The 19558-nt window shown below is 35.6% G+C and overlaps 1 protein-coding gene across 2 annotated transcripts in view; it reads left to right on the plus strand.

The window, feature by feature from the left end:
* The window catches only part of LOC149780464 (uncharacterized), a 146627-nt gene extending 138297 nt beyond the window's left edge, over window positions 1–8330 (plus strand). For both annotated transcript variants that reach the window (XM_089937406.1, XM_089937407.1), the window contains exon 26: window positions 1399–8330. In XM_089937406.1, coding sequence (XP_089793532.1) covers window positions 1399–2123 — 725 coding nt within the window. In that variant the 3' untranslated portion in view covers window positions 2124–8330. The remainder of the gene's footprint in view (window positions 1–1398) is intronic.
* The last annotated feature ends 11228 nt before the right edge of the window (window positions 8331–19558 follow it).

Here is a 19558-nt window from a genome sequence, read left to right on the forward strand (position 1 = left end):
ATGTTAAGTTCAACCTAAATTTGAATCATTTTACCCATTTTCTATGTATTTTTCTCTGTAGAAAGGCTTTGGTGTAAAATCTCATCTTTTGGCTGTATAATTAGTTTTCACCAATGAATTTTTATATGGTTTGAACTCGAGAGAGAATTCATTCACTGGCACAGCAGTGAAGTTGTGTCACCAACTGCAACCACTCGCAGTCTCTAAATCTGCAGGTTCATTGTCTACATCTGCACCACATAATCATCTGAATTGGATACATTATCAATGTCATGGATGCATGCATTGTTATCGGTGCCAACATTTCACTTACTAAGGCCTTCATAGTTATAATTCTAATCATCAGAACTCAGGTGATGTGATGGTGCAGTCATTTTCCTCAGTGCCTGTGGTTTCTAACAGTGGGTAATCTGCAGAAAGATGGCAGTATGGAAGCCAACTAAAAATGACCAATGATAACTGTAGCAGTGTTTCCCTTTACCCTCATTTACGCTTCTGGGACCCCCAAATTTTGTATTTGACCCCCAGTTTTGATACCAAAGTTTGTTTTTTACTCAGTCTGACCCCCAGTTCTCACATGAAGGAGATTTTCAGCTCTCAGTCTTGCACCCCTAGGGGATAAACTGCTGTAGGCATTGAAATTAGCTTCTATATTGTGTAAGTACCTAAACGTGCTTGTATGGAAATCGGATCCAAAACCCACGTCCATTAAAATGTGGTAGAGGTTTCCTAAAGCATTTTTGTGAGGTTAAGAGTTAAGGAACTTTATGATGATGTACCACCCAATAAAATCTTGGATTTTTGGGGGGAATTTGGTTTATATAACAAATTTTGGCCATGTATTTTAAGGATTTTATGTCATTTACCTTCATGTTTTACTTTTCATCTTATAGAATTTTTATCGTTTTCTTTTACACAAGATTACAGAATTTTTGCTGTTAAGTTTTATTTAATATACATCTTACAGAATTTGTATTGTTTTCTTTTGCGTACATCTACAGAATTTTAATATCTTTACATTTTATATTTTGTCTTGTTTACTTGTATTGGGTTAATCTTTTTATACTTTTTATGCAATTCTTCATTTTTACACTTTTAGAACTTTTAACTGGCACCATATAACCATTATTGTGCTTTGGTGCCATTAAACATGACACACACATACACACACACACACACACACACACATGATTCAGAACAAAGTTTTTCCATCTGACATGAATCTTCTTGTAGCGATGTTTAATCCAGGTGAAGAATTCACATCAGAATTGAAGGATGTTGACCAAATTTATTTAAGAATATCACTTTGCTGTGGAATTATTGAAAAATAAACTTTTATTGATCTTGTAAAAACCCACATAATTTAAGTTATGTATAACAGTTTTGTTCTGATTTCAGGTAAATCTATTCCCTCAATGGATGAAATGACTCTGTTCCTGATTGTGACTGCCAGTACATTTGGAGTTGTCTTCCTTTGCATGGCAATAACACTTTATCTTCAGTTTAAGCGCCAACAGAAACGAGATGAGGAGAAATCGGTGCAGAAAATCAAGCGCAGCTATATGACACCAAATTATTATGTAGCACCACCACCAATTTTGAAATCCAAGCTGCTAGATGACACAAGCTCTATCAGTAAAAGAAGTTTCATTTTCGATAAAAATTTACCAGGAATTAACATATATGCTAACCAAGACTATGACGACATCAACTCTTTGACAATGCCATCGCCTATGACTGTTTATCAGAATGAGACATTTTCTAAATCGCCATCACTCTCACCTTCATTGGCTTTTAAATTCTCCAAAAGTGTATTTTCCAATGGTTCTCCCACTTCTGATGAGAGGCAGTCGCATTCGCTCTCAAGGGACACAACTTTTTCAAACATGTCGCCCAACTTTTCACCAACTTTTGGCGTGAAGAGAAATTCCATGCGCTCTAACAGTCTTTCAGGTTCTCCCAATACACAGAGAAAAATGTCACGAGAAAGTACATTTTCAAATAATTCTCCACGCCCAATGAGGGCACAACGTGTTCCAGCTGATGGCACAAATCCTATGGCCATGTCTCCACTGCTGCGAATGAAGCTGGCAGCGTACAATTTTTCACATGAGGACCAGTAAGCACCTTATTCCACAATGTATTTTAGTCTTGCAAATTAAACTTTTTCTTACAAAGCTGTTTATTGCAGGCAATTGTAAATATTATCTATTTATCATTCATTTTTGTTAATTTAACAGTTGGGATGGAAATCATTTGCAAAACTGAGCAAGACTATTGGCCTTTTTTAGGAAAATTACTTATTAAAGCATAGACCAGCATCATGGGTATTTTTAAGCATTTGAGAGTGTTAGAAATTAATACAGCTTGTGGGGGAAGGGCATTATAGGGTCTCCCCATGTGCATTCAATAAAGGTCTCATGAGAGGGGTAAAATAACCAAAATGCAAAAATTTGGTTAAGCATAAAATGGTTTCTTATCAAAGGGTGACCTCTTTCAAGCCATCCTTCTTTGTTGTAATGCCCTATTTCTCTGATGATATGGCCAGGCTAATGTAATTTTTATTCTTACATATGGCTTTCTTGTATTAGGCCATTTATAGTTAGAACTTCAGTTTGCACTCTTATGACTCTCAGCTATGTTGTCCCTACCCACTTAACCTTTGGTTAGGGTCGAACCAGACCTGGTAGACAATTATTGACTACCTGATCTAATTTTTTGGCTGGTTAAATTTACTGGCAGTCAAATAACAATGAATGGAACAGCTATCCTAGTAAAACCAGAGTTGTAACTGACTTTAGCCCTTGAGCCAAATTGTTTACCAGTCATTATGTTGGAGGCAGTGATTTAAATAATGAGTGCTATTAAAACATGTTACACACCTGCCATAAAATAACATATCATGCAAAAAACAAAACTGTGGAGTCCCAAACACCCTTGACACTGTCATATTTTGAAAAGCACAATTTTCAATAAACTTTGAGGGGGGAAAAATATTTTTTTACCACCACTATACATGTCCAAAGCATTTTGCAGAATAAAGAGGAAACAGTACTGCTTAGAGCCATGAAAAACTATCCTCAGGGCAGTTTATACAGCTGATTGTGATGGAGTCCTTACCATGTTAGGTCTTTTAAGCGCTGCTATAAGAGTGAATTAGACTAATTTGAAAAGGTAAAGTAAACTGAACACAACCTACCTGTTGGCAAATTAGATGAAACACAGTTACTGTATTTTATCCAGGCTACCAACATTAAATAAAATTTCATGTAACTTGTATCTCTCAATTTTTGGGATTCTCTCACAGTCAATTACCTTGAAAATTTGAGCTTTCCCAAACCAAATTTGGCCTTGAATCAGTACAGGATCACTTTGACACAAAAGGTATAGGTTGGTACAGGATCACTTTGATACAAAAGGTATGGGTTGGTACAGGATCACTGTGAAACAAAAGGCACAGGCCAATACCGGATTACTCAGACACAAAAGGTACAGGCCAATACAGGTGTCATTTTGACACAGAAGGTACAGGCCAATACAGAATCACCCTGACACAAAAGGTACAGGCCAGTACAGGTCACTTGGACACAAAAGTTACTGGTGATGCCAATACAGGATGACTCTGACACATTACTGTTCTACACTAAAACATCATGATCAGTGAGAATTTCATTCACATTTAAGAAATTCTAGACAGCTGATAGGTTTTGAAATGTATTTTCATTAGTAACTGAATGTGGTACTATTTGTTTAATTTTATTTTGATTTGATGAGGGTTTTTTCCTCATATAATGACTAAAAATGGGGGGGATATTCTTATACAAACCATTATGAATGTTTTGCAGGCATTTTTGTACATCTCTGTTGAGATGCTGGGGTAAGCTTGTTTTTTTTTTAGTTTCCTCCTTCCCCTTCCCCCATCTGACTACAAGTTTCTTAAAGTTGCAGTGGGAGTGGGGGCTATTTTTTTTAGCCTGGACATATCATCAAAGAAAGACGGTATAAAAGTAGGATGAGTTAGGAATAAACAAAACAATGAAAGAAAAAGGTTCAATGTTTTTTTAAAAATATAAGTTAAAATTGATCAAGCCAGAATTAAAATCCTATGTTTTTAAACAAAAAATTGCCAAATTTATGTCTGGAGGTGGGGGGTGGGGGGAGTCTACAACAGAGTAGCTGAAGTCTAATCTGCTGTAAGAAACAAAGTTGTGAACCATATGAAGGATGCACTTTAATCATACACACAGTACAATAATTGGATTTTAACATGTCTGTGTATGTAGTATTTTTTTTTTTTTTTTTTAACAACATAACATTTTGGCACTTTAATTAATTACATGTATACTGTATATAATGAACTATATTGTAGTCTTTACTGTGAATCTTATTGTTGAAAATTAAATGTCCTCCCAAAATTAACAGGCAAGACTGAACAAATTTGAATAATGAAGAACCAATCAAAACATTCAAACCACTAATTGGTATGTAATAGTACTGACGGTGGGTAATTTTAGCATTGGATACATTTCAGCAATTTGGGAGTGAGATTGCAAAAACAACCTCCATCAACATATATCATTACCTGTTGTGTTCTCCCTTGATCAGAGATCCTTCAAAAATTGTGAACATTTACAAACCACATTGTTGAACAAAATTTTAAATATTTACATCAGTATTAAAAATCCTACTGTATTAGGAATATTGCATGTTTATCATGTACTTGCCAAAATATGACATGCATGGCAGGTTTTGAGACTTGCATTTTAAATTTAAAAAATTATTTTTCTTGGTAATGCAATTAAATTTTTGTGACATACTGTTATTAAGTTTTCATATATCCCTCCTTTAGGTACAGAATGAACAACACAGCAAAATGTTATTCATGTGTCAGATTGTATGCATTTTTTTTATACTTAATTTCATTAATTCTTTCAAATATTTTGTAATTTGTTTTACAGTATTCTTCCTTTGGTTAGCTTAAAAATGTTTTAAGAACCTTATATTTATTTCCATTTTTTAAATTTTATTGCTTATTGCAGTGATTTGTAAACTATTTTTATCTATTACCACCTTTGTCATAAAATGTATACATTTTTTGAGGATTTTTTATATTGAAGGTATGAATTTTATCAGTTTTACAGTTGAATCAAAGCAGTTGTTGGATGCACCATTGATACATGTCTTCTATAATTCTTGATACTTGCAAAGAGATGTGTGATGTTTTCAAATCATTAAATTAACATTATCATTATTTGTTAATTCCTCACTTCTCCTGCAGATTATTGTGTGGTTTCTGATACATACATGTCTCCAGTTGAAATTGTACAGTGTTTCATTGTGTAAATATATAATACAAAAATCTGTTTTCTAGGACTACTTAATTACACATTTCCTAGAACCTACTTGATTGCCCATTTCCTAGAACTATTTATTTAAATCTGCATTATAAAACAGAAACATTTTGTAACCTGATTTAAATTTTTCTAAATTTTTATAATTCTTAATAAGAGCAGTAATTCCTCCTGGGAATAATGTAGCAGCATTATGACAATATCATGCTTCCCATTATTTATAACTATGTTTTAATAAATTGATGGAAACTATGTATTGACAGAAGATTGTAATAGAAGTAAGTTTCTTGTGGTTTAATTATTTAACGATTTTTAAAAACTATTGAATATTACAATTCAGATGTAAAACACCTCATTTAAAAACTTTTGGGAAAAGGAAAGTCACTTTAAGTACATAGTTTTCTTCAGTTTCTGAGTTTTTAAGGTTGAAACTATTTTAACGGCTGCAGTGATATGTGTGTAACTTTGTAAATAGTTTGTCTTAAGTTATCCTGAGTGCATATATTGTACTGATGTGTTGTTAAGTGATGTGTTTGTGGGAACAATATTTAAACACATTTTTAGCTGAGGTTCAGAACTTGTTGACCGCTAAGGTGTAGGTAACATGTCACTCGTGGACTGTTACTGGCCAAATATGTTAACCAACATTTTCATGAAAGTTGTGAATAAGAAAAACCTATTGGTCAGTTTTGATGTGTAGTGAATAGTATACTAATTAACCTTCATCAACAGCCAATTAACAGGGACACTTCATCTATCAGTTTCACCTGTCGATCAGTGTCAGGTGGTTTACAGTGCCAACAAAGAGCTCAATTCAAGCTGAAGAAAATGGTTATCCACTCCATTTATGGTGCCAGTAAGGCCTTTAATGACATATTTTTTTGGAGACCTGCCAGTATAGAACACTTGGAGATCCACAAGCAAAATCCATGTATAATTTTCTATAGAGGACACCTTTCTTGTGTGCACAGTGGATAAATTAATATCGTCTCAAAGATGCATGATTAGGACAAATAATAATAAAATTAAGAAAAACAATAATAATAATAATAATAATAATAATAATAATACCAATAATAATAATAATAATAATAATAATAATAATAACAATGATAGCAATGATAATAATAATAACAATAGGTGATGAAAATCTGCACATATATATTACTTGTAGCTCAAAACATTGGGAATTTGTAAATTCACTCTAACCATGTGTGTGTGTGTGTGTATATATATATATATATATATATATATATATATATATATATATATATATATATATATATATATATATATTAAACAGTTAAACTTCTAAAAGTTGATGGGCTGCAAGACCACAGTGTTTGTTTCAGTTCTCAGTTGCATCAAGTTGTCTCTGGCCCCCACCACCACCACCACTAAGGGTTATTCTCTTCCAGGGTTGCATCAGGTGGTCTGTGGGCCCCCCCCACTAAACAATTTCCTCTTCCAGGGCAGAGCTAGTCATGAAATTATCCCTGGCATTCAAGGAATTGATACTCGAGTTATTAAACAGTACCAGTACATAATTATTATTCTAGTCACTATTCATATCTGATTAAAATGAATAAGAAAATTCCTATCACTTAGAAAACCTTATGCAGTAAGGGATATATATTGTTTGATTGAATGATCTGGTACATGCCTCATATCAGACAATAGCAAGTGTGAGTTCCTTGGTAAAACTGCATCAGCAAAATGATTATTGGAAACACATCCTTGAGCGGTAGAATGTATATATTTATTTAATGTCGATGTACATTTCATGGTGTCATTAAATTGCCTTATCATTATTTATATGAGGAAATGTTATTCCTGTCATGTACTTCATTATTGGAAGCATCACTTTGTATTCATAGCATGCAGTGTTATTGGTCATGTGTATTATGTCGTTTATGTCCATATAGGAAGATTTTGTGTGTTTTTAAGTTTTTTCATTCCATTTTTCATGCAATTACAGAAATAGAAGGTATAGCCCTCAGTTTTTTTCCCCTCAGGAACCACTGAACCATACATCACCCAAATTTAGAATTTTGGATCATTAAGGCTTTAGATGTATATATGTAATGCAAATCAACCAGTGGATATGGCACATTTGTCAAAAAAAAATGAAAATCATATATTGAATTCTTCTCCAAAAACATTTTGCTAAAGTTTGACTATACTTTTTGGGCATCATGATCTTGCTGGCCATTTGCTGTTACTTTTTTCTCTGATTTCAATGTATTCGATGAGTGATTGATTACCCACATGGGCCTCTTGTGAACAAAATAACTGGGCCTTAGAGCCCTAATGTAATAATGTATGAAATACAGAGGAGGGAAAAATGGAGCCTTTCTTGACTATTCAAATCAGATCATTAGATATTAAATGGAAATAAAAGATGTCATCAAATTATTGAAATGTACTGTGAACAGAGTTTGAAAGAGTGCAATTTATGCAATATGGTTCATTCATTCTGGCTAGATGAATGAGAATTCAGTAATATGTTTATTATTGGAAATTAAATATATAATGAATTGAAAAGTAATTAAATTGATTTAATGAAAGTAAATTAATGAAACTATTCAGTCGAGTTGATTTGGGGACAAAAACCACCAATTTTGCTTAAACATAAAGATTATCAAATGTTTTTAAGTTGATTATTTGATCAGTATATCTGAACAAATATTCATTCATTAGATTATTTCATTGTGAAGGCAAGATTATGCAAATTTATGAAGATATAACAATGTAAACACATTTTATTTACCAAACAAGTGATTGTTGACCAGAATTTGGGGGAGAAAAAAATTCTGGGAGTTCCATTTCAATTATTAAAGCCTGTTTGTAATCTGTGATGCTTACTGTATACATATATTAATATACCTTCTTGTGTATGTAGGCTTCTTCATGTCTGTATGCCTATCATATGTGTCAAACAGGTTATATGAATGGGGCAATAAATATTTCGCAATGGTATGTCAGTCTTATCTACTATTTTGTGGTCTTTGATGTCCCCCAAATACAGATTATTTTTTTTTATGTCATTCAGTTGTTGATGCAGTGGTTTCTCCTACTCTCATGTCCCAAAATTAAATTCAGTTAAAATTAATGAAATAGGTACACAATTACATTATGATAAGCAATCAGAATTTGGCACCTGTCAAATTTATATGCAGTTTATAGACTTTGTGATCATTAATTAATTTGAACCTAAATCATCTGGAAGATTCAGTGAGAATGAACTTCGAGGGAACAGTGAATTTTGTTCTTTAAAATAATTTTCTTAAATATGGAGTACGGTAAACAGGTAAAATAATTTTTCATACTTATTTGTACCTCACTTTAGCTGAATATCTGCCAAATTCAAGTTCATTATGAAAAGGGCGCCACTGTTAGCTTATGCTAGATGGACAGAGAAAGAACATCATTTATTCCTTTGTTGAGGGTAAGACAATGCTTGTGTTGAAGTGGTGGTGCTGATGTTCTAGATTCTTTACAGGATTATAGGAATCAGATATGGTATTTTTATTTTTGTTCATCCAACTGCAAAGGGAATGCAAAGTCTGGGGATCACGTCATCACGTTGTCGTATACTGCTAAATTAATAATAAATCCATCAATGTCATCTACCGATGGGGCTTCATCAATTTCAGTAATAAATTCAATAATATCGTCTCCATTTTCATTTAACAATTTTGCATTGTTGTTAAAATCTTTAAGTACTTTGTAACATTGTTGGTCATCAACCAACGGAGCTACTAAATACAACTTATCCTATTTGATACATCTCATTATCAAATTAAGTAACAATTGTGTTTTACCAGACCTGGACGGCCCAATTATTATCATTCAAATATAATTTGGTAGTGCTGGATGATGTCTGACAGATTCTTGTTTTTTTTTGTCGCTGAGAAATCAATGACATTCATGTTGTAGAAATATAATAAATAATATGGATCTATATTGCATTCGAAGCAAAACACACCCCCATGAGTGGACTAGCAACTATAACAATAAAAAAATTAAAGGCATGCGATTACAGGAAAGTGTGAACTATGTGGGACCAAAAGATATAAATTTATTTCCAAGAAGACAGGTGGTGATATCGCTACGTCGTTGGGAAAATTACCAGGAACTCCATGGGCTAAATATCCAGGAGAAAAACATCTTCCAGGATATAACTATTGCGGTCATGGAACATGACTTGATATCAGACTTGATAACCAAGACCAACCAAATTCCGGAGAGTATCCAATAAACGCTATTGATAAAGCATGCCACACTCATGATGTAGCTTATAAAAGTAAAGATCTTCAGCAAAGACATATTGCAGTTGTGAAATTAATTCATGCGTTAAATTCTATAGCAAATAAATCTTTCAGAGAATCATAAGCTAATTGGCTGGATAAATCTGCGATGAAAGGTAAATTATTATTGGGAAACGGAATATCCTAAAATGGAATTTCCCGAGCCGGTAATTAATCATCTGATTGCTACAATAATGGAATTAATTTGTTACAGCCCAAAAGGTTACTGGAAGGGTAAGTCTGCAATTGATAAACTCGCTGATGCAGCAAATACTACGCGTGTTGCCGCCGCAGCGTGGTTAGCACGACAGGCAATATAGCAAATTTATTTACCACCGCCTAAACGAATCGAGGATGCACATTTTGATGTCAGCATGCCAAATAAAGTTCATCAGGCGGATATATCATTTTTACCACATGATACTATCAAAATACAAAGACGTCGATTAACATACAAATACGCGTTGACTCATTGACGTTGCAAGTAGATGCAAGGAAGCAGAATCACTATCTACTAAAACAGCAACTGAAGTTGCTTCTGCGTTTGAACGAATTTATCAATGAGGATCTGGACCACAAGGTGGTCTACGATGGCCACAGCTGCTACAGGTTGAGCCTGGCAAAGAATTTCAGGTTGCAGCATCGTCGTTGATGAAGCAACATAAAGTCACAGTCAGACGAGGACATACAGCAATTCATTGAACGATTTAATCGAAAGCTTGCTGAGCAGTTATTTGGATATCATTACGCGAAGGAAATAATTCAAAACAATGTGTGATAGCTGCATTAAATAATGAAATCACTCGAACAACTGCCATGAAACCTATTAGCGCGATTACAATAAAACATATACCAATACAACGATGTGACTTTTCAAAACAACCAGTACTGGGTAATGTAACTGTAAGATATTAATATGGACCTGGTGAACTTGAAGGTGGTTATTAAAAAAAGCAACTGATCCTATTTGGATTATCACAATAAAAAACATTTCTCGCGTAATTATATCCACGGGTAGACCTGCAGTCTACAGATTAGATTCAACTGCTCCTCAACGTGGATTTGTATGTGAACAATTGCAAGTTATTCCCAAGGATACACAATCATTTTTGTAACGTGCTAGCACCCCTACGTCGATTACACTCAAGACATGTTAGCATCACATTCTCTCATGTATGACCAAGACTACTGTCAATTCTATCCATGGTAAATTGTCTCGGATCAGCATTCGAGCATAACCACAACATCAAAACATTACACTCTGCACAATGATTATTTTGTCGTTGTCGCAACGTCATGATAAATTCAGCATCGAGCTCGAAGTCGCGTTTATTTTTTTATTTTTTTGGTCATGTCGTTTATAATCGATTAATTTCCTTTTTATTACGTCGCTGTCAATCTCATCGTCATTGACAAAGTCATTGCTGGTTTCTGCAACATCAACGACGATTCTCTTTAGTTGACGTATTTTTCTGACTCGGGGGAAACTGCGAGATAAACTAAATTCGACCATTCGATACGATTATCAAGTATCCAAACTTGACTATCAGAAATAGTCAATCCCTGAGATGAGTGTATTGTCATTGTGTATCCTAGCGCCCACGGGGATTTTTTTCATGGTTAGTGCGTCTTCAACTACACCGATAGGAACTGCAACTGTACCATTTAGTACAAGATTCCTTGACTCTGTCAAGGAACCTGGTATTTCAACATCAGTGTTTTGTTGTCGTGTATCAACTGGTCTATAAAAAACGGTACAGGTAAGTCTGAAATTGTTTTATTATACAATTCAAATGATTGTTGTTGAAGTGTATCTGTATTTTTCTACTTGCAACTATTAAATCACCTGGTTTCCATGTATCCCAAAAAACATCAATGGGAGTCTCTGAAATTACTGTACGTAATATCTTACATTGAGTTTTATTTGGTTGTAATCTGATTTATTTTTTGCACTTTTAAAATTACACCAAGCGATCCATGGTCCTTGTTTATTTCCTCATAATATTTAGCAATTTTTGTAACCACTCGTGCGGGGATGGTCCAATAAACGGCAGTGGTTGACCATGATCGCCGCACATCACCAGAGCATTATTCTTCGTTAACAGTCAATCAAGAAATATTTTTAGCGTATCTATTGGTACTGTGCATATCTCATCCCAAATAATTATTTCAGGTATATGGTTTTTGCCCATTTGCGTAGTAGTCCATGTATCATTGTTTTATCTAAACAAAAGCTGTAATAAGTGTACGATTTCACATTTTTTTCTCACTTCTCTTGCAAGTCTATGCATAGGTGAGTAGGTGTTAACACGACTAAATCCGAACAACTGTCAAACAATTTAATAACTCGAGTTGTTTTACCAGAGATTCCAGGTCCATTGAGATAAGACGCTCTGTGTATGGATACTGGATCGTACACAGATGGCGCTGATGATAATCTAAATTGATAATATTCACGATTAGTATTTTGAACGGGAACATCAGCGGATTCGGTATAACGGTGGAATTCTTCTCCCTCTATTCTCCATTCACCCCACGACGCATCATCATTTATTCTGAGCTAATTTTTAAATATTTTTATTTTCTTTGCTAAAATAAAATGAATCCGTAGCAACTCTGACCGCGGAAACTCTATTTACCATCGATAACAGATTTATTGAAGCATAAGCCAGCATTGAAGATCTCAGATGGACATATTGCGGCAAATCATTGCCACAATAGCTCGCAATTGTACCTAATTTAGTTCCATCTAATAAAATAGCTGGTTCTTGATTTATAAAAATATTTTTGCGTGCGGTATCAGTAATTATAATTCTAGTCCAGCATCATCCATAATCAATCTTGTACAAAGTCATTTGTGTTCAGATCCTTCCAGAGTGAATTTACCAATTATTTTTCTACCAAGATCTTTCGCTGTTTTATTTTCATATTCGGCTATTTCGGCGTATTCTTCCTCGGAATTCTTTTTTTGTGTGGCGGCAGCCAAACTTCGCGCTGTCAGCTCTAATATAATTGCCTCACTAACAAACAACGATGCCTGTATTTTTACATCAAGCATATATCGTAACAGCACTATCGGTGCCCAACCCTTTTCTGAAAAATGCCTATCAAACCAGACATAACAGATTGGGTACAGATTCTAAGCAAGTTTGGTTGATACAACACAAGCAAATCCAGTTAAATCAAAATCAGGTAATGGTCCATTTATCGAAACTCGTGTCATATTGTTTGTTGGGTGTCCAAATCTGCTGAAGTACATAGAACACTCTCCGTAACCAAGAAAACTTCCCGGATAACACGCAACCATATCAACCAAGATAACATCATTATGATCATACTTAGTATTCCATAATCCACCGTGTCCGTATTCAACACAACTAAGTCTAATATCAAGTAATTTAGCGCATGTTGGTTTCCATGAATTTTTCTCTCTGGAAAAATGAGATGGAACTGTAAAACAATTACTTAGTATTTTATCGCACGCGCCGACGTTGTCCTTGACAAAGTTAATCGCGTCAGTATATTTCATTGCAAGGTTTTTCATCTCTTCATGTAGAGATTCTTGACGATATATTTCACCGTTAGGTTTTACAAACTGATTAAACCCACTTTGTTCTTTCATGCAAATACTTCCATCAGGTCTTATTATATCATAAGCCTCAAAACCACAAAACAACCATACGGATACAGGATCATTTTTACTCTTTTTGGCGATGGCATCAAACGTGTTTTTATGGTAAAATTTAACTGTAGGAGTCCACGCATGTGAGTTATGATCAATTATATTTATTGGAGCCCCCCCCCCCCCCCCCCCGATTTACACCTTGATTCAAACAAAACGTCTTCTGTTATTGTTTTTACGGTTTTTGGAAACTTCAATGTTTTACTCAATTGTTTAACGTCACTGATTGTAGCCCCGGTATCTTTAACTGATTCTTCCCAGTCGCTTATAATTTTACGTCGCTGATCCGTTAATTTATTTCCGCGTGTCGAGTTTGTAAAATGCCCGATTGCTGGCTCAGCAACGCAATTTATCCTCGACGCTGTGAGGATGACAATTTCATTGGTGCTAAATTAATAATGTCAGGATTATCATTCATTGGGAATATTGCATAACTAACAACAGTTACAGGATACTCCTGGACATAAAACGGTTTATCCCAGTCAATATTCCTGGTCTTAAATTTTTATTTAACACCACGGTTCTCCTTTCAACAAGAACAGGCTCATGTTTACTAACAGTAACCCAGTCATTTGGTTGCGCCTAATAAATTTTATCTGAATAAGACAGTTTCTGTCATCGAGATAATCAGTTTTTAAAAAATTCCCGATTGATCAAGGTCAAATTTGTACAAGAAATCTCTTTCTGGCACGAATGAAAAATATCATCTATTGTTTAAATAAAACGTTTGGTTTAATTAAACATTTTTTTACTGATATAATGACCGCGCAAAATAAATTCCAATGGTTGATGATTGGATCAACTGCGAAGGAGAATTATGTGCATCACATGGACAGTATTTAAGACGAGGAAGCACAGGGCCAATTCCATGCAATCATTGCCAACACGGAGTGCGAGGAAAGACACAATTATGCGGGGAATACGGAGGCAAAAAATACCGAGAATTATCTCGATATTTCAGGACCAGATATGGCTTTGATATAACCGAATGTGATTACATTACACGCGAATATATAAACAAATTTTCGGGAAATTTTATTTCCGAAACTGAAGATTCTGGAGACGGAGTTTTCTAATTAAATGTTTTGTTTTTATATTATGGATCAGGAATTCGTAAAACATCCTGTATTTGGTAAATACGAAGCATCTCGCGATGGAACTACCAGACACTGTAAACGAAAAATAAAAATAAGCTGGGTTATTAATACTGGTTATTATAGGGTTAGCTTTGGAGTTTAAATATTCTCATCGATTTGTTTACGAATGCTTTAACGGACCGATTGGTAGCAACCTTGTTATCGATCACATCAATTCAGACACGTTAGATAATCGTATATCCAATCTGAGAGCTGTGACTCAGATTCAAAATTCGTGCTACGGTAACGCTGGTAAATTTTAAAAATGCGGACGACGACCGGTTACAGCGGTTGTCGATACAATCGAAATTAAGTTTCTGTCAATGAATTCTGCCGCTAAATATTTTGATATTAACGAAGCGTCAGTAAGATGGGTCGCTAGTGGTAAAACGTTTTCAACACCTTTGCGTAAACAATTATTATTCTTGATTTGAATTCCCGAATGACTTTGTCAAGGTGACTTTCTCAAGGTGATTTTGTCAAGGAACTTTAGATTAACAAAATAGATACAAATAATGTCTCAGTTATATATATTAAAGAAAAGAATATTTTTTGACATAATAAACGAGGTCACTAAGTTGAGGTCCAAAATACTACTGAGACCAGCAAAGTCCCGACACGGCGGAGCAAAAACACAATATGAGACACTTGATCCTGCTTTTATTGAAAAAAGAATACCACAAAATTGAACTAAATAGAAACTGAGCAGAAAAACACTAACAAAAGTATATCGTGTAATTAAAATACTTGAGAACGCGATACAAGATTCACTTGCGTTCATAGGCGATGAAGATCTTGTACAGTATAAACCGCTTGCTTGTGTAATTAAAAGATCAAAGACAAACTAAGTGAAGAATACACGGCACAGCAAGTTATTACCGATCGTTCACTTGCATTATGAAAATGACTGAGGACGACGGCGAATCTCAACCTGATTACAACCCCATTGACAAATGTCAAGGTGACAAAGTCAACGAGGGCATACTTGATAACTAACTTGGAAGAGCGGATCTCGTCACCAACGAAATTATAACCGGGTCAAAATTTTCTTCGCGAGCTTTTATTTTATCGTTTTGTTTTTTCTGTGCGTTTAATCTTTCTTTTGCCTCGAGGAGATCTTTATTGATTTTATCATAAGTGAAATTCAACTCGACAAGTTCTGACTCAACTGTTGTTAACTTACTAACGCGTTCGGCAAGTTCTGACTCAAGTGCTGTTAACTTATTGGTAAGCTCAGTAATCTCAGCTTCGGAGTTGGATGATTTTTAAAAAATATTTTTTATTCTGTCTTTTAACTTATTATCCTCGCGACGTGCTTCAATCCTACTCACCTCGTTTTTTTTTTTGTTTTTTCTTGGTGGCCTCGCATAACTCATTATAGTTTTCATTTGCGAGATTGTATTTAGCCCGTGCTGTGTTAAGTTTTTCCATCCGAATGCGCATGCACGCAGTAATATCCTTTCCGGGCATTGTTGCAGCAAGATCCGCGGAAAAACCGTTATTGTCACTAGCATATTCCCAGATTCTACACAAACGATTTAAACCGATTTTATACATCTTAGCAATTATTGGTGGTGATTCAACTCGGCGTAAATTTATTATTTGTTCCTCGTCGTACACAGACAAGTATGTAGCTGGACGTGGCATATAGTAAAAGTTATAAAAATAAGTGATAAAAAGTAATAAAAAAGTGATAAATCGCGTACACGTTTGCGTATTTAGTTTTACTATTCATTTTTACTATTTAACTTACGTGTAATGCATACATATACTATGGAACCTCACTCAGCTAGATTAACTCGATAACGACTAGAAGCAATATAAAAAAATATCTTCCTGTTCGCGATTCTGTCGGAAAAATTACAGCAACGTCAAGAATCTCAGGTTGAATTTGCAGAAGGGGTAGAACAATTATTTAAATCTGTTAATTGAAAGAGTTGCAACGGCTACTAAAGTTTTCCTTCCACCAGTAATAAAAACCGCTAAACAAACTGAAAAAATAGCGATGAGAACCAAGCAAACAAAAAATTTGTTACGAGATCTTTCAACTGTGATAGCTGCCGCACAATCTACACCCGTTAATCCTGTCAACGAGGATATACTTGAGGGTATTCGCCGACGTAAAAAAATAACTTGCACTTAAACCTAAAAAAGAAAATATTGAACTGACTGAAACATTTAGGGAAGACTTTCTCGAAGAATTAAAAATACTAAAAAAGAATAATTACCTAAAAAAATATTAACTAGTTTATTTAATAAATCTAATATTTTAAAACCCGGTCATGTAAATGTAACCGATGATAATCTTTTAAATGGATATCTCGCATATCTCGCAACAAAAAACAAGCCAGAGATGATGATTTAGAGTACAGAGGTATTGATAATGAAATAATAAAAAAAAACTTTATAATATAGCCATAAAACAACATCAACAAAAACAATTTTTTTCACCGCAGCAAGAAACTTCATATCAACTTCCTCCACCGCAGCAACAGATAGAACGATAACGAATTCCTCCACAACATAAAAAATCACAATCTTCTAAGAAAAGATGAATTTCACGATGAACCTGACACCGTCGTTACTGGAAGCGGTTTTGTTGCTTGTCCTAATAGTCTTCTCGATGACGTAACGCGACTAGAAATCCTCATTGGAGGGAAACGTCCTGGAAATAATTATCCAGAAATTATTAATGAAGCAGCTGATTGTTGTTGTTGTTGTTGTTGTTGTAGGGTTTAACGCCATTTTTCAGCACACGATAGGCTATACATTGCGGCCAGTATTAATGGTGGAGGAAGAACCCGAGAAAACCCCGGAAAGAACCACCGATCCACGAGAAGCTACTGGCAAGCTTTCTCACGTACCCACATTGGCTGAATCCGAGACTCGAACCCACGCAGACAGAGGTGAGATGGCAGTGATCCGTAACGGAGAGCGCTTTAGACCACTCGGCCACTCGGGCCCCGAAGCAGCTGATATTTGTCAAAGATTATTTACAGGCGGTATTATGGACATCGATGTTTATCGGGAACTTATCAATGAGTTGTCGATGACGCTGTCATCGATGACGTTGCCAGTAATTAGATAAATAAATAATAAATAAAATGATTGTACATAATGCTCAACGTGGACCTGTGATGGTCAGAGTAGTAAACTCACGATTACCGACTTACAAAGCGATTTACGGTGATGTACACGGCGATGTTGTTCAGGGATTATTCAGAAGGATAGCTCCAAAAGTAGCACATATTGGAAAACAATTATTAATGAAAGCTATTGAGGCTGTTTATGATAAAGGTATTGTTTCTGTTGGTGATGTTGCTGGTAAAGCATTCTCGGCAATCAAAGAAAGACTAGCACGATTAATACGCAACCACCAGTAAAATTACCCAGCAATGAAATTATGCAGCAAATGTCAATAAAATAATAAATCGAGCCGGAAATAAAAACACTAGCAGAGTTGGCCGCATTGGCTGTGCCACTAGAAGCAGAAAAAAATATAGCCGCACGTCTGGTAGCAGGGAGTGGTGTTCGTGTTAGACGATAACAATTGTAATAAAGACGTTTAAGCGTATATCCGATCCAGCGTTCGATATGGATGTGGCAGTTCTCAAGGATGAATCTGTATGCGATTATCAATTTTATTCTTACCACTCACGACTACCAGATCAGCCTGGACGAGTCGAAAGTAGTGAATGGGGACGATTCAGCGTCAGTGGGAATTAGCATTACAGACACCCCTGGGACTGTTTAGTGTCAATGGAAATTTAACATGGAGAAAAATCGTGGGACTGTTTAGCGTCAAGGGAAATTAACATGGGAAATAGATTTTGGGACTGTTGAGCGTCAAGGGGAATTGAACATGGGAATATGGGACTGTATAGCGTCAAGGGAATTTAAACAGGGTGGGACTGTATAGCGTCAAGGGAAATTTAACATGGAATTTTTTTTTGTTTAAAAAAGGGGGGGGGGTGGCAATTAAAAGTAGATCTCTTTTCGAGAAATTGGAGTGGCCCTGAAAAGGGCCTTTGGGTTTATATATGCCCTTAACATAAAGGGCATCTGTGACTTCTTCTTGTCCTTAGGCTTCGTCTCACTGTAGGACCGTAAATCAGGACTCTTTTGAGGCATCCTTGCCTCTCCACCTAAATCCTACGTATCCATAGGTTGCTGACGGTCCTATGGACAACTGTCCATTCGGATCGGACATACATCGGTATGTCCGTCCTGAACATCATTGTTGACACAAGGGTGGAAGATTCAACGTCAGTCCACATGCTGAGGGGACGAGAACAGGTAAATCAATGCAGTGAACTGCGCTTATTTATAGGTAGAGGAAGGATTGAAACGGATTGAGTTCATTGACCAATCCAAACACGCGTTACAAAATTCAGTCAGCTCGCATCCAATCCGAAGAGAACAGTCTGTGACGTCACGTGGTCTATATAGATTCGCTAGCGCCTGTGCGCTGTCAATCCATGCGACAGTGATTCAACATGACGGAAACTCAGAAAACGATCCATTGGGGTGCACCAGTAGTGGAGACTACACAAAGGAAACCGGACTTACTTTCAGAAGAGGTGAATTGGGATTTTGTGGATTTTCTTACCTCGCAAGAATTTGTTCCGGAACCTTCGTCACCTTCATTACCACACGTGGAGAATTTTAGACAGAGACAGAAAGAAGAATTGGAGAAATTTATACAACGACAAAAGGAAGTGGAACAAGCTTTTCTTTTACAGCAACAACAGCAAGAAGAGGTAAGAAAAAAACAACAACAAGAAGAAGCAGCAAAGAAACAAGAGGGTGAAAATCAAACGGTCACGGTACTGTTAGACATTTTAGCGGAGTTAAGAAGTCTGAAACAAATGTATCAGACTTCTTTATCACGACCGAAGAGAATACGACCTTCCCGAGCTAAACACGCCAACCCTGTGACTAAGCCTACCGTACCACCCTTAGTGATTTCAACCAAATCATCATCATCAGAAGTAGGCCTCGGCTGTGGCAAAGGCTTAAGGCAGTTAAAGTTGATTGCTTAAACTCACCCCTACACCAAAAACCAAAGGCCCTTTTCAG

This window comes from Sinohyriopsis cumingii, chromosome 16 (assembly GCF_028554795.1).
Source record: "Sinohyriopsis cumingii isolate HCF-2022 chromosome 16, ASM2855479v2, whole genome shotgun sequence".
In the NCBI taxonomy this organism is placed as follows: Eukaryota; Metazoa; Mollusca; class Bivalvia; order Unionida; family Unionidae; genus Sinohyriopsis; species Sinohyriopsis cumingii.